Source organism: Pecten maximus, chromosome 11, assembly GCF_902652985.1.
Source record: "Pecten maximus chromosome 11, xPecMax1.1, whole genome shotgun sequence".
NCBI lineage: Eukaryota > Metazoa > Mollusca > Bivalvia > Pectinida > Pectinidae > Pecten > Pecten maximus.
Window position 1 is genome coordinate 43584248 of NC_047025.1, and position 16471 is coordinate 43600718.

The 16471-nt window shown below is 37.2% G+C and overlaps 2 protein-coding genes across 3 annotated transcripts; both read right to left on the reverse strand.

Moving 5' to 3' along the window:
• Positions 1 to 1807: 1807 nt before the first annotated feature.
• LOC117337294 lies at positions 1808 to 7739 on the reverse strand. 2 transcript variants are annotated; one of them, XR_004534788.1, is made up of 2 exons: positions 3899 to 3986; positions 1808 to 3860 (listed from the first exon to the last, which is right to left on the reverse strand). XR_004534788.1 is itself a non-coding variant. In XM_033898198.1 (2 exons), exon 1 carries the CDS (start codon positions 7252 to 7254, stop codon positions 6262 to 6264), a length of 993 nt encoding a protein of 330 aa, XP_033754089.1. In that variant the 5' UTR covers positions 7255 to 7739; the 3' UTR covers positions 1808 to 3860; positions 3975 to 6261. The 2 variants fall into 2 exon arrangements, 1 of the variants encoding a protein (XP_033754089.1); XM_033898198.1 differs by having other exon boundaries at positions 3975 to 7739.
• Positions 7740 to 7751: 12 nt separating this feature from the next.
• Positions 7752 to 13961, reverse strand: LOC117337296 (ganglioside-induced differentiation-associated protein 1-like). The gene is made up of 5 exons (XM_033898200.1): positions 13872 to 13961; positions 11897 to 12095; positions 11562 to 11732; positions 11101 to 11301; positions 7752 to 10174 (listed from the first exon to the last, which is right to left on the reverse strand). Exons 1-5 carry the CDS (start codon positions 13941 to 13943, stop codon positions 9846 to 9848), a joined length of 972 nt encoding a protein of 323 aa, XP_033754091.1. The 5' UTR covers positions 13944 to 13961; the 3' UTR covers positions 7752 to 9845.
• Positions 13962 to 16471: the final 2510 nt, after the last annotated feature.

Here is a 16471-nt window from a genome sequence, read left to right on the forward strand (position 1 = left end):
AAATCCATTAGCAGACACACATCTTTATCATTAGTCGGTATCGTGAAAATATGGTTAACGAATTCATCCTTTGAAATATGAATAGGTGTGCTAATCATTATATCCACCGATCTGTATGGTAGTCTTGGTACAAGTTTTAATTCTTGCTACCCTTTAAATTGTTTTTGTTTCATCTTACTGAGAACAGGTTGTGCTGTATTCTCGTCGTTACCTTGGGGAGAGTTAGATACAGAATCATCTTGACATATATCCTATATAAGGGGAGACAACCTCTACTTAAAAACAGTTTTCATATCCCACTGGTGACAACCACGGTAACGAAAGCCTCGTGGCTTAAAAAGACACTAGAGGCATTTAAAAATGAAATTAAACATGCATTATTGTACATGTATTGCCAGTGTAATTTCTATTTAGAAGAATTCCCATCTCTCAAAAGGAAAACCAAAGCAAAGAAAAACAACTAAAACACAAAAGGAGTATTCTAAAAATACTGATCTTCATTGTTAGATTGTAACAATGGGTGTCTATTGCACATATTACAAACAAACAAAAATCCTATAATTAATCAGTAAATGCATACAAAGTAAATATGGCCGTACACTGAATTGTTAAAATGCTGTTATACACAAATAATCAGAGTGAACAAATGAAACAAACAGGAATTTACATTTCATTAACAAATCATTTTCCTGGTCAAAGTTCATTAAGGGTTACAATTAGTCATGCCCACATTAATTTTAAATGCTTGATTATATCACATCAACAAAATAACATTTGAAATTTTGTGGGAAGGACATATCAAATAGCCGTTATGTCTCCTGTGATAACTAATTAGTTCACTTTTATAAAAAGACCTCTATATATGTACAACCTCCAGATCATTCCTGATAGACTCATTACATATAAATCAGCAGGAGTCAAGACTATGTCATGATTCTGATATTGTAAATTATCCAACGTTTTATTTCCTTCAAATCGTCCTCTTTTTTAGTGGAAACCATTGATTTTTTGTGTGTTAATACTTCAATCATGGAGAGAGAACATCAAAAGTTCCCAATGTTTTACGTTTGAGTATAGATTACATAAAACCTTAATGACAGTAGAAAAACAATCGGATAACAGTTTCTGTCCAATCAAACGACAAATAGAAGTGTACATGTTAGGCTTGATTCTAATGCATTTTACAGAAAGAAAAACAATGAAAAGGAATACAGTACCATTGCATAGTAAAATAAAACATTTTACTACAACACCACGGGTTATAGAATTCCTTGTGTAAATGACCAGCCTACCAGCCATCTGACCACCACAACACCACGGGTTATAGAATTCCTTGTGTAAATGACCAGTCTACTGACCACCACAACACCACGGGTTATAGAATTCCTTGTGTAAATGACCAGTCTACTGACCACCACAACACCACGGAATTCTATAACCCGTGGTGTTGTGTTGGTCAGTAGAACAATATATATGTTAACTAGACATTGAACAAAAACAATATATATGTTAACTAGACATTGAACAAAAAACAATAAACTGGAAAACATACAGGATAATAAAAACATTATTTTTCTGCTGTAATGATAAAATGTTTAAGATAAATTATGTCAACCTCTCCATTCATTATGCTACTGTTGCCCTTAAATTTACCATGAATTACAATCAACAATGCTTACTTATATATAACGTGACCTTCTTATATAACATGGCCTACTTATATAACGTGACCTTCTTATATAACACAGCCTACTTATATAACATGGCCTACTTATATAACATGGCCTACTTATATAACATAGCCTACTTATAATGTATAGCCTACTTATATAACACAGCCTACTTATATAACACAGCCTACTTATATAACACAGCCTACTTATATAACTTGACCTACTTATATAACATAGCCTACTTATATAACTTGACCTACTTATATAACATGGCCTACTTATATAACATAGCCTACTTATATAACACAGCCTACTTATATAACACAGCCTACTTATATAACACAGCCTACTTATATAACTTGACCTACTTATATAACATAGCCTACTTATATAACTTGACCTACTTATATAACATGGCCTACTTATATAACATAGCCTACTTATATAACTTGACATACTTATATAACTTTACCTACTTATATAACACAGCCTACTTATACAACTTGACCTATTTATATAACACAGCCTACTTATATAACACAGCCTACTTATATAACTTGACCTACTTATATAACACAGCCTACTTATATAACTTGACCTACTTATATAACATAGCCTACTTATATAACACAGCCTACTTATATAACATAGCCTACTTATATAACTTGACCTACTTATATAACATGGCCTACTTATATAACATAGCCTACTTATATAACTTGACCTACTTATATAACATGGCCTACTTATATAACACAGCCTACTTATATAACTTGACCTACTTATATAACATGGCCTACTTATATAACACAGCCTACTTATATAACTTGACATACTTATATAACTTGACCTACTTATATAACATGGCCTACTTATATAACACAGCCTACTTATATAACTTGACCTACTTATATAACATGGCCTACTTATATAACATAGCCTACTTATATAACTTGACATACTTATATAACTTTACCTACTTATATAACTTGACATACTTATATAACACAGCCTACTTATATAACTTGACATACTTATATAACTTGACCTACTTATATAACTTGACCTACTTATATAACATAGCCTACTTATATAACATAGCCTACTTATATAACATGGCCTACTTATATAACATGACCTACTTATATAACATGGCCTACTTATATAACATAGCCTACTTATATAACATGGCCTACTTATATAACATGGCCTACTTATATAACTTGACATACTTATATAACTTTACCTACTTATATAACTTGACATACTTATATAACACAGCCTACTTATATAACTTGACATACTTATATAACTTGACCTACTTATATAACTTGACCTACTTATATAACATAGCCTACTTATATAACATGGCCTACTTATATAACATGGCCTACTTATATGAAAGTCTTACCTACAAATGTACATGGCCAAGGGAATTGACAGATACACGAAAATGAAACTGTATCTACAAAACCGATACACTTGGTCATGTACCTTCTGACAAGTGTTAGTGTAATCTCTAGTTTTACCCTCCATAACCACACACCAGATAACATGCCTGATCCCTCGAGATAAGGATCATGGAGCAAAATATTATGTCTCAAATGTTACAGAAAGATTGATATAATGACACAAATACCTGTCCGTAACGAAGGAAGAGAAGCTCTATAACATTACAGTCATGACAAGGGATGAGGGACGGTACAATCCTCACCTTCCATGGCAAGGGCGGCAAATATCCGAGAATAAACCTTCAATTAACACATAATTCAACACAGGTTTTGTTTCTGTTCAATTAATTTAAACACAACTCTGCAGCAGTAAAGAAGGATTATCTACCAGAGATGTCCTCTATACAGGGAGCATATTTTACAAAACTCTGAATTGATGTAATTAGTTTCCATATAAATCAAGTTCCACATAAATAAGCCCATATCAAATTGACAATGTTACTATTATGCCATTCAGTTCAGTTGACTTCAGTAAGTTGGTTTGATTGGTCAGATCCTTTAGAATATAAACTGTTACACCATTGGAAAACATTAACCTTATGATTTGATGACGTTAATATTCCTCTGAATATGATAAATAATTACATGTATACATGTTTTCTATAAGGTAATGACTGTGTATAGTGTTTTCTTCCTACCCAAATACACCTAGTGATTGGCCTCTCTCCTAGTATACCTAGGAATAGCAGTGATAAAAACATGGTATCAGTATACCTAGGACTAGCAGTGATAAAAACATGGTATCCGTATACCTAGGAATAGCAGTGATAAAAACATGGTATCAGTATACCTAGGAATAGCAGTGATAAAAACATGGTATCAGTATACCTAGGACTAGCAGTGATAAAAACATGGTATCAGTATACCTAGGAATAGCAGTGATAAAAACATGGAGTTTACATTTCCTAGTGAGAATTATGAAAAATCTCAAACTGGATGACACTTTATATAACCAAATAGGAAAGGTAGCTCCATGTTATCCACATTAGCCAGTGTACAGAGAGGAGAGAAAATAGAACAATCTAATGCATGCCGCTACCCGTAAATATACAGTCACATTAATTATATATAACCAACTTTTAAGACTGAAATGCTCCTTAAGTTCAAAAATACATCAAAATTAAAAATATCTAAATACATTATTGTATATAATAATTTAGTAATGCATCCAGCTATAGCTGTCTTTGGTCATACTAGTAAATATCCACGCGGAGTCTTACTGTCTTCACATGCACAACTAACATGATACAAGCTTTAATCACAGTGAAACACTAATTTTTTTCATTCTCTAAAATTGTTGGAAGTGTTAAATATAGTATGAATTTAAATGTCTTTATTATCTATATTCATTGATTTAAGTGTTCTGACAATTAATGGCACACACATATGTATACATTGTATATATATATAAACAACAGATTGACATAAAAACAGCTCCGAGAACTGAACATCCAGTAGAAAACAGCTCCGAGAACTGAACATCCAGTGGAAAACAGCTCTCAGAACTGAACATCCAGTGGAAAACAGCTCTCAGAACTGAACATCCAGTGGAAAACAGCTCCGAGAACTGAACATCCAATGGAAAACAGCTCTCAGAACTGAACATCCAATGGAAAAAAGCTCTCAGAACTGAACATCCAGTAGAAAACAGCTCTCAGAACTGAACATCCGGTGGAAAACAGCTCTCAGAACTGAACATCCGGTGGAAAACAGCTCTCAGAACTGAACATCCAGTGGAAAACAGCTCCCAGAACTGAACATCCAATGGAAAACAGCTCTCAGAACTGAACATCCGGTGGAAAACAGCTCTCAGAACTGAACATCCAATGGAAAACAGCTCTCAGAACTGAACATCCAATGGAAAACAGCTCACAGTACTGAACATCCAGTAGAAAACAGCTCCCAGTACTGAACATCCAGTGGAAAACAGCTCCCAGAACTGAACATCCAGTAGAAAACAGCTCTCAGAACTGAACATCCAGTAGAAAACAGCTCTCAGAACTGAACATCCAATAAAAAACAGCTCTCAGAACTGAACATCCAATGGAAAACAGCTCTCAGTACTGAACATCCTATTGAAAAACAGCTCTCAGAACTGAATATCCAATGAAAAACAGCTCTCAGAACTGAACATCCAATGAAAAACAGCTCTCAGAACTGAACATCCAGTGGAAAACAGCTCTCAGAACTGAACATCCAATGAAAAACAGCTCTCAGAACTGAACATCCAGTGGAAATAGCTCCCAGAACTGAACATCCAGTGGAAACAGCTCCCAGAACTGAACATCCAGTGGAAAACAGCTCTCAGAACTGAACATCCAGTAGAAAACAGCTCTCAGAACTGAACATCCAGTGGAAAACAGCTCTCAGTACTGAACATCCAGTGGAAAACAGCTCTCAGAACTGAACATCCAGTAGAAAACGGCTCTCAGAACTGAACGCCCAATGGAAAACAGCTCTCAGTACTGAACATCCTATTGAAAACAGCTCTCAGAACTGAACATCCAGTAGAAAACAGCTCTCAGAACTGAACGCCCAATGGAAAACAGCTCTCAGTACTGAACATCCAATTGAAAACAACTCCCAGAACTGAACATACAATGGAAAACAGCTCTCAGAACTGAACATCCAGTAGAAAACAGCTCCCAGAACTGAACATACAATGGAAAACAGCTCTCAGAACTGAACATCCAGTGGAAATAGCTCCCAGAACTGAACATCCAGTGGAAACAGCTCCCAGAACTGAACATCCAGTGGAAAACAGCTCTCAGAACTGAACATCCAGTAGAAAACAGCTCTCAGAACTGAACATCCAGTGGAAAACAGCTCTCAGTACTGAACATCCAGTGGAAAACAGCTCTCAGAACTGAACATCCAGTAGAAAACGGCTCTCAGAACTGAACGCCCAATGGAAAACAGCTCTCAGTACTGAACATCCTATTGAAAACAGCTCTCAGAACTGAACATCCAGTAGAAAACAGCTCTCAGAACTGAACGCCCAATGGAAAACAGCTCTCAGTACTGAACATCCAATTGAAAACAACTCCCAGAACTGAACATACAATGGAAAACAGCTCTCAGAACTGAACATCCAGTAGAAAACAGCTCCCAGAACTGAACATACAATGGAAAACAGCTCTCAGTACTGAACATCCAGTGTTTAAGTATATGTATACATATCGGGTATATCTTAGGGTATATCTTACATGTAATAATAAGTATAAGAACAATACATGTCCGTCCCATAGGAACCAGCATACCCCAGGCTGTAACAATACATGTCCGTCCCATAGGAACCATCGCAGACTGGAACAATACATGTCCGTCCCATAGGAACCATCACAGACTGGAACAATACATGTCCGTCCCATAGGAACCATCACAGACTGGAACAATATATGTCCGTCCCATAGGAACCAGAATACCCCAGGCTGGAACAATACATGTCCGTCCCATAGGAACCATCGCAGACTGGAACAATACATGTCCGTCCCATAGGAACCAGCATACCCCAGGCTGTAACAATACATGTCCGTCCCATAGGAACCAGAACATCGCAGGCTGGAACAATACATGTCCGTCCCATAGGAACCATCACAGACTGGAACAATACATGTCCGTCCCATAGGAACCATCACAGACTGGAACAATACATGTCCGTCCCATAGGAACCATCGCAGACTGGAACAATACATGTCCGTCCCATAGGAACCATCACAGACTGGAACAATATATGTCCGTCCCATAGGAACCATCACAGACTGGAACAATATATGTCCGTCCCATAGGAACCAGAATACCCCAGGCTGGAACAATACATGTCCGTCCCATAGGAACCATCGCAGACTGGAACAATACATGTCCGTCCCATAGGAACCATCACAGACTGGAACAATACATGTCCGTCCCATAGGAACCATCACAGACTGGAACAATATATGTCCGTCCCATAGGAACCAGAATACCCCAGGCTGGAACAATACATGTCCGTCCCATAGGAAACAGAATACCACAGACTGGAACAATACATGTCCGTCCCATAGGAACCATCGCAGACTGGAACAATACATGTCCGTCCCATAGGAACCAGAACATCACAGGCTGGAACAATACATGTCCGTCCCATAGGAACCATTGCAGACTGGAACAATATATGTCCGTCCCATAGGAACCATCACAGACTGGAACAATACATGTCCGTCCCATAGGAACCATTGCAGACTGGAACAATACATGTCCGTCCCATAGGAACCAGAATACCCCAGGCTGGAACAATACATGTCCGTCCCATAGGAACCATCGCAGACTGGAACAATACATGTCCGTCCCATAGGAACCAGAATACCCCAGGCTGGAACAATACATGTCCGTCCCATAGGAACCATCGCAGACTGGAACAATACATGTCCGTCCCATAGGAACCATCACAGACTGGAACAATATATGTCCGTCCCATAGGAACCAGAATACCTCAGGCTGGAACAATACATGTCCGTCCCATAGGAAACAGAATACCACAGACTGGAACAATACATGTCCGTCCCATAGGAACCAGAATACCCTAGGCTGGAACAATACATGTCCGTCCCATAGGAACCATCGCAGACTGGAACAATATATGTCCGTCCCATAGGAACCAGCATACCCCAGGCTGGAACAATACATGTCCGTCCCATAGGAACCATCGCAGACTGGAACAATATATGTCCGTCCCATAGGAACCATCACAGACTGTAACAATACATGTCCGTCCCATAGGAACCATCGCAGACTGGAACAATATATGTCCGTCCCATAGGAACCATCGCAGACTGTAACAATACATGTCCGTCCCATAGGAACCATCGCAGACTGGAACAATATATGTCCGTCCCATAGGAACCATCGCAGACTGTAATAATGCATGTCCGTCCCATAGGAACCAGCATACCCCAGGCTGTAACAATACATGTCCGTCCCAAAGGAACCAGCATACCCCAGGCTGGAACAATATATGTCCGTCCCATAGGAACCAGAATACCCCAGACTGGAACAATATATGTCCGTCCCATAGGAACCATCGCAGACTGGAACAATATATGTCCGTCCCATAGGAACCAGCATACCCCAGGCTGTAACAGTATATGTCTGTTCCAGAGGAAACACCGCAGACTGGAATAATATATGTCCATCCCATAGGAAATACATTAATTGTATCAAATGAATACAAATATTTAGATTTGTTGACTTATTTGAATCAAAATGTCACTCAGAAAATAAAATGTCAGGGTCTAGCAAAATCAACAAAGTTTAAAGGAAATTGGTTGAAAACTGAAGATCTAACAAAAATGCAGTTCAGGGAAACAACTACAGATGATAATGCAAACTAAGTTTCCAAGAGATTGGGTAAAAAAAAGTAGATCTCCAGATAAAAAATCAAATCACTGAAATAAACAAAGGGCTATAACTTTTGCTAAAATACTTGAAACAGATGTCAGGGAAACATAACTTCATATCCTAATTATAAAACCTACCAGGGTTTCAGAGAGATTGAAATGTAGGAGGATCATCTCCAGAAAAAACAAGAGTTGATGCCGGCCAGACAACGCCATGTCCAGCCATGTCCAGCCATGCACTCCTGTAAAGTTTAGTTGGTTGTATAAAAATCTCAAACTACAAACTGATGATATCGGACATGATTCTGATACAGGTACAAACTTGTGAATCTGTCACACAGGGTTCCTGTGATACTGCTTGGTACAATGGCAAAATGGTAAATCTGACCTCTACAAATATTGACCTAAAATTGACCTTAAAGTGAGGTCAGTTTCACATGATGAAATTTTCAGTTCAATCTTTAACATAAATTGACTATTCTGCACTTTTTAGGTCAATTTGACCTGAAAATATTGACCTGAAGATGACCTGACTGACAAGAATACATTTTGCCTGTGGAGCTGTCATTAAATTAAGTGGATTTTCTGTATAACACAGAGCTATCATTAAATTAAGTGGATGTTCTGTATAACACAAAGCTATCATTAAATTAAGTGGATGTTCTGTATAACACAGAGCTGTCATTAAATTAAGTGGATGTTCTGTATAACACAGAGCTTTCATTAAATTAAATGGATGTTCTGTATAACACAAAGCTATCATTAAATTAAGTGGATGTTCTGTATAACACAGGGCTATCATTAAATTAAGTGGATGTTCTGTATAACACAGAGCTATCATTAAATTAAGTGGATGTTCTGTATAACACAGAGCTATCATTAAATTAAGTGGATGTTCTGTATAACACAAAATGCTTGTGGTCACTTTCTTTCCTTGTCAAAAAAAAAAAATATTCAAAAAGTTATGTGGCACAAACTTCCATGGATATCTCATATCAACAGAAAGTTGTAATATTTCGACTATTACCATTGTATATTTCATGGTTCCTTATCATTCACAAAAACAATGCTCAAAGAAAATCTGGTGTTATACAGTTATCCAGTCTGACAAAACCACCATATTTATATACAGAAAGGTCAACTGTATGCAGAAGAAAATTAGATTGTATACTACTGTAAGTTAATAATATCATCCACATCAAGAAAACTAAATCGCTCCTATAAATAATCACTCACAACACTGGTTCTGTTACCTTGACAATATGACCTACACCAGACAAAATGACCTACTCATTCCACTTTTTATAAACAATGTATCCTAACGTCCCCACAATACCTAAACCAACTACACCTGCAATGTAAGGAGAGGCAGTCTTTAAATTTTCCCACAGCAGTGTCATTCTTAGATTGGAGATTTCCTTTTGTATCATCAAGTAGGTGGGGCGTTTCTTCACTTGGTTGTAGTAGTTGTGTGTGTACGGATGGGTATCCTGGGAGAAGTAGGTCTTGTCCAGCCCCAGAAGGGCCAGCCTACTCAGCAGTACAGTCAGACTGATGTCAGTCACGGTGTACATCGGCCCAAACAGCCACAGATCATCAGTAATGTCAGGACTCGCTGCAAAAAATGTCAGTGTATTTGTTTATTTCAATAGATAAAAATGATTTTTGTATAGCAGCTAATCCTATAATTCAATTACCATGTAATATCAAAAATATTTTCTAATAAAGTTGCACTAAATGTTTTCCAACTTAATTAACAGTTTTGTAAATTGTAAAAGGAATGACAATCGTGCCTTATACATGTATTTGAATGTATGCAATGTACCAATAATATCATATTGTACAGTATTTGGCTGATAATGATTTTATGACAACTATTAAAAATCCTACATATAGTAAAATAACTGTCAGAGTTCAGATATAATGAACAAAAAATAACACAACAAGGAGACTTTTGTGGAAAAAAGTACCATTGAGAATGAAAATGACAAAACATTGTGACTACCCCAGATCATACTATGTGAGTAAGGAACTTTGACAGACCTTGGCAGTATACTATGAAGGTAAACTTGAGTGTGACCTTGAGAATATTCCTTTAATGTAACCTTGAGAGTGACCTTGAGAATATTCTATAAATGTAACCTTGAGAGTGACCTTGACAGACCTTGTGTGTAACCTGAGTATACACTGTGTGTAACTTGAGAGTATACTACGAGGGAAACCTTGAGAGTGACCTTGACAGACCTTGTGTGTAACCTGAGTATACACTGTGTGTAACTTGAGAGTATACCACGAGGGTAACCTTGAGTGTGACCTTGACTGACCTTGTGTGTAACCTGAGAATATATAAGGCTTGAGAGTGACCTTGATAGACTTGGTCACATTGTATGTCACCTGAGTGTGACCTTTAGACAGTGAAAGTAATCTTGCCGGCAATCTTGAGAGACTTTCAGTATCTGGAGAGCAATCGTGAGTGTATATCATAGAGGATAAAAACCTTCAATTTGAGTGAATGATAAAACAGAACCAATTATAACTAACCTTCCTTGATACTCTTCAGTTGCTGTTCCACCGTATCCATGGTAAGCTGTAACTCTTCTAGATGACGTTGCACCTGTGCAGCATCTGTTATGACATCAAACTTCTGGGCTGCTGTCTGACTTTTCATCAGGTAGCTATCCCTAAGAGCTGGGTGCTTGGCCGCAAGGTCTGTTAGTACTGCCAGACGATTGGCAAAATTTTCTGAAACAATGATATTAACAAAGGCTTACATTAAAATGGCTTGTTTCCAAGAAACCTTGAATTATTTGTAGAAACACTGTCCTTAAACAAAAATTTAATCAACTAACAAATCTGAAATCACTGAGGAATTGAAATTAAAATGAAAATTTACATATTGATGAAAAGCTATCATGTTGCCAATTTCCACTTTAGTCAGTTTGATTACTTTGGAAATTTTGTGATATATAATGAAAGAGCACAATTATAAAGTAGCAACTAACCTCTCATACTCCTCATAACAGCCCCTTGGATTTGACACCCAACTGAAGACAAGTGTGGATGATAAATTATTCCGTATGTAATTATGTCCACCTCAACCATTTGTAAACGTTTACGCAATTCTGCAACTTTTTTTCCAAGTTCCGATTCCTGGTCTGGAATCAGTTTGGGAACTGGAAAAGTAAAATGTACAATAAGACATCAATAAATTGCATATTAACAGTACAATAATATTTTCTTTATGAACAATGTTTCATCGTCTCCATTTAACAGATGTATACTTTAGACATAAAAAACAGTTATTCTTCAAATGTATATACTGTATTTTTTATTTTACCTGAGGTTTCTGTGTTGCTGTCAACGTAGTCTATGATTTTGTCTGGTTCTGTAATAATCGTTTCTCCATCCTTCAGCACCGGGATATGGGCTCCCTCAGGATTCAACCTCACATACCAGGGTGCATTGTGTTGACCAGAAAATAAACTGACCAGCTTGGGTTTAAAAGCAACCTCCTTTTCATAGAATGCTAGCAACACCTACAATTAAACAATAATCACCTCCTTAAGTTTGTGAATATAATTAATAAAGTGTAATAGGAACGAGTGATGAAAATACAGATAAGTAAATAAACGACGCAGGCAAAACCCATGCCTAAATGTCCATTGATCATTGCATATACACATATATATTTAAAGTGTCTTGGAAACTGATTATTGTGATCATTGGATTATTTCATTACATAACATAACAAAATGTCAGATCATAATCCTGTTACTTTGAATTCAAGTTATTGGTTGGTTTAGACAGACGCAAACTTCTTCTCCATGTTGGCCCCCGAACTTGATAGATGAAATTCTCTGTTTCTTCGTTTTTGCTTCATCACTCAGTTTCTTTTCTCTATGTCTTTCCCATTTTGTTACATCATTATGTTTCTGTATTGTGGAAAAGTTGTGATGTTCCTCGAGCTTCTTATATTTCTAAATATCATTTTCTTCCGTGTAGTAGAGTTGAAACATACAAACGACCAAATTTTGTCCATGATCTTGTTTGCTTCTGGTCTCTGTCCCAGTCTGTTGACTTTCCTGTACATTACACGGTTGCTGTTTTCTTTTCGACATACCTATACAAATCCATCTACCACCTTGGTGTCTGCTTCCATTCTTTTCCTCCTACTAGTGCCAAATAGTATGTGGTTGTTTTCTTTTCCTTCATGTTCCTTCATTTCTGCACTCGTTGTCACTTTTTGGATCCACAAGTAGATTTCGTTTGTTACTATAAGGTGCCTTCGGTTCACAGTGATGTCAAAATATCCTGCCTGCCCTGGGGGGCTGCGGTGGCCGAATGGTTAAGGTGTACGGACACTTTAACACTAGCCCTCCACCACTGGGTTGCGAGTTCGAAACCTACATGGGGCAGTTGCCAGGTACTGACCATAGGCCGGTGGTTTTTCTCTAGGTACTCCGGCTTTCCTCAACCTCCAAAACCTGGCAAGTCCTTAAATGACCCTGGCTGTTAGAAGGACGTTAAACAAAAACAAAAAAAACAAACCCTTGGCCTGAGTGTTTGAAGTAATCATCCGTGTCTGGTTACAAAGGCAGCTTTGACAGGGGCATGTGACCATATATTTCGGGGGAAGGGGGGGGGGGGGGGGGGGGGTGTCTAGTGAAGCACAGTTGGTCTAGGTTTAACTCGCAGCTATATATATGTAACCCTGGTAAATACTAGCCGCAATATACCGCTCGGCTAGAGAGATCTTCTCTTTAGCTCGATCGGTTGACCTTAAGACTAGTAAGCCAGCTAGAGGTCCTGGGTTCGATCCCAAGCAGCGGCAGCGATTTAAATTTAATTAATCCTGCACACCGTTACATATATAATGGAGGGAAACAACTTACTCATCCTCTGCAACCAGTGCGTGCCGAACCTATGTTCTAAGAAACCTACGCATGACTGCACACGACAGCATTCTGTCAGCGTGGCGATCACAGCTACCATGGTAAGTCTACTTCATCTGTTCATTTGACCTTGAGCCAAGATATAATCAGCATTGTCAAAACAAATGAACTTGCATATGCGGACCGTGCGTGCAAACATGTCTTAATGAACCAGACTGAAATAGATTTCGTCAACATCGATCTTTTCTAAAGTACTGTCGATGTCCAATTATGTTTGAAGCCGGGTCAATGCCAGTGTCAGAAATAAACAGACATATGATTTCAGTGGGTCAAACATGCACCGCAGACTTGTATGTAGGGCTACCTGATGACAACTGATGCAAAACTAAAAACAGAATGTAGTTTCCATTGATTGTATACCTTTTGAGATGAGTATGACGTCGGAAAATAGTAAAGAGTAAACCTATTTGACTTCGCCTTAGCTTGTGCCATGGCCGACGTTTATGCCGGCTTCTTAGGGAGCAAACATTATTCCTTTTGTAATGATGATAGTCTGGAAATGCCTGTTTGATTAATTTTGTTGTAAATGCCTTAATTAAAGCTTTCATAATTTTTATAACAAAATTTCGTTAGCTCCAGTTATCATCATACACGTGTTAATTCTTTACTTTGTGAAAATAAAAGGTGACCAATATTTATAAACAGAATACTCCAAGAACTCTTTTAAAATGAAGGTAATATAAAATGGTGGTAGAGAATTTGTGTATCCCGAGCCGAGCCCGAGCCGAAGACCCGAGCCCGAGCTTTGGATATTTCCGTTTTTCTCCTTCATTACTGAATGGATTAAAGTGATTTTTTCTACAAAGATTTGATTTCAGGTTTTAAATCAATCCGTGTAAGTGGATTTTCTTAAAATGTATTTTAACGTCCTAAATCGACGATTTTCATTTTTTAGGGGGAGAATTTGTGTAGCCCGCAATCAAGCGTGACTTTTCATGTTTTTTGCTAATTATTTCCGATACATGCTATTATTGAGAAATATTACTAGATACAAACAACAAGTAAATATAGCTGATTCTAAAAATATAAATTTCAACATATATCTAATGTGACTTGATGTCAAATTTTGACATTTTTGTAACCGCGCCGACGATCAATGAACTCGCAGTGTTTACCGAGCTTTCACCGAGCCCGTGCTAAGGGCAGATAACTCTACCGATCCCGAGCTTTGTAGAACTTTTAGCCATTCTGGTATAAGAATGTTTCCGGGCTCTGCGACGAGGACGCAGTTCTACAAAGAGCCCATATCATTTTATTTTAATGATTTTATATATATTTACACATCTTTTCATTATTGTTTATCACATTAAAATATTTTTATCACCATATGTACTTTTGTATTTTTTTACGTAGAGAATAAAGTTTTCATTTGTGTTATAAACCAATTCACTCGTTTACTTTTTATCTGTTACTAAAGCTATTTCTTTTAGTAAAAAAATATTTTCATCACTGCATGATTTTAATACAACTACAGTACTATTTTCCTATTGTATTCTAGTTTGAATTTTCGAACATTTAGTACAATGCCAAACGAAACTGTCTCTTGAAAAATGATAATCTGACTGATCACAAACACATCTATTGTGAAACCACCTATCGCAACCAGCGTCACAACTTACCATATCATCAAAAACATTAGAAATATGACATCCATCTGACTCACAATCGATACAAATATCATAAGTTAAGGCTTGAGAAACTTTCTTTTTTCTGTATTTACTAAGTTTTTTCTTTGGAAATTTAGAAAACCTACCATTTGAAATACAATTTACTAGATGCTGTCTCATATAATCTATGTCGAATTCTATTTCTTCACTACCTTTAAACCCATTAAAACAAAACTCTACTAAATTAGCGATGGCAAAAACCCCACAGTCAACCCAATTTGTTTGCTATTGTATGCTAGGTAAAATTGTTTTTAAGATTTTCCTATTTTCCCCGTATGATGAACTTACCTGCATTTCTAAGGACGCTGACAAATGATCTTTCTGCTTAGTTATACCTATCAAACTATCAAGAATATAAACTTCGTTACCACTTACCTCCTGTACTGATACTACCCGATGGTCCTCACCTGTATGATGGATTTGTGTATTGTATTTTCTTCTGACTGTTTAATACCCACGTCTTTGGATATATCTTCCTTCTCTTCCATTATATTTGATAATCTCCTATTTGTTAAAGATAATCTAGACCTAGGTTTGGGCTTTTTAGGAGTACCGATGTCTGAAATATCATGGAGGGGAGAGATTTGATCAGATTTCACTGGAGAAACTATTGTTGTGCTTGGCGTTGAAAATTGTACAGAATCACCTAACTTAGTTAACTTACTGTCTGGCGCGGGAACTATATCAGTTTCATCTCTATCACAAGGTCGTGGTCGTTTCCTACCTGCTTTCTTGTCTAATGTACAGTCACAAAACTCGGGATCGGTAGAGTTATCTGCCCTTAGCACGGGCTCGGTGAAAGCTCGGTAAACACGGCGAGTTCATTGATCGTCGGCGCGGTTACAAAAATGTCAAAATTTGACATCAAGTCACATTAGATATATGTTGAAATTTATATTTTTAGAATCAGCTATATTTACTTGTTGTTTGTATCTAGTAATATTTCTCAATAATAGCATGTATCGGAAATAATTAGCAAAAAACATGAATAGTCACGCTTGATTGCGGGCTACACAAATTCTCCCCCTAAAAAATGAAAATCGTCGATTTAGGACGTTAAAATACATTTCATGAAAATCCACTTACACGGATTGATTTAAAACCTGAAATCAAATCTTTGTAGAAAAAATCACTTTAATCCATTCAGTAATGAAGGAGAAAAACGAAAATATCCAAAGCTCGGGCTCGGGTCTTCAGCTCGGGCTCGGCTCGGGATACACAAATTCTCTACCACCATATAAAATACCTGATTTGTCAACGTCTTCCGAACGTTTTTGCTATGCCATTTCTACA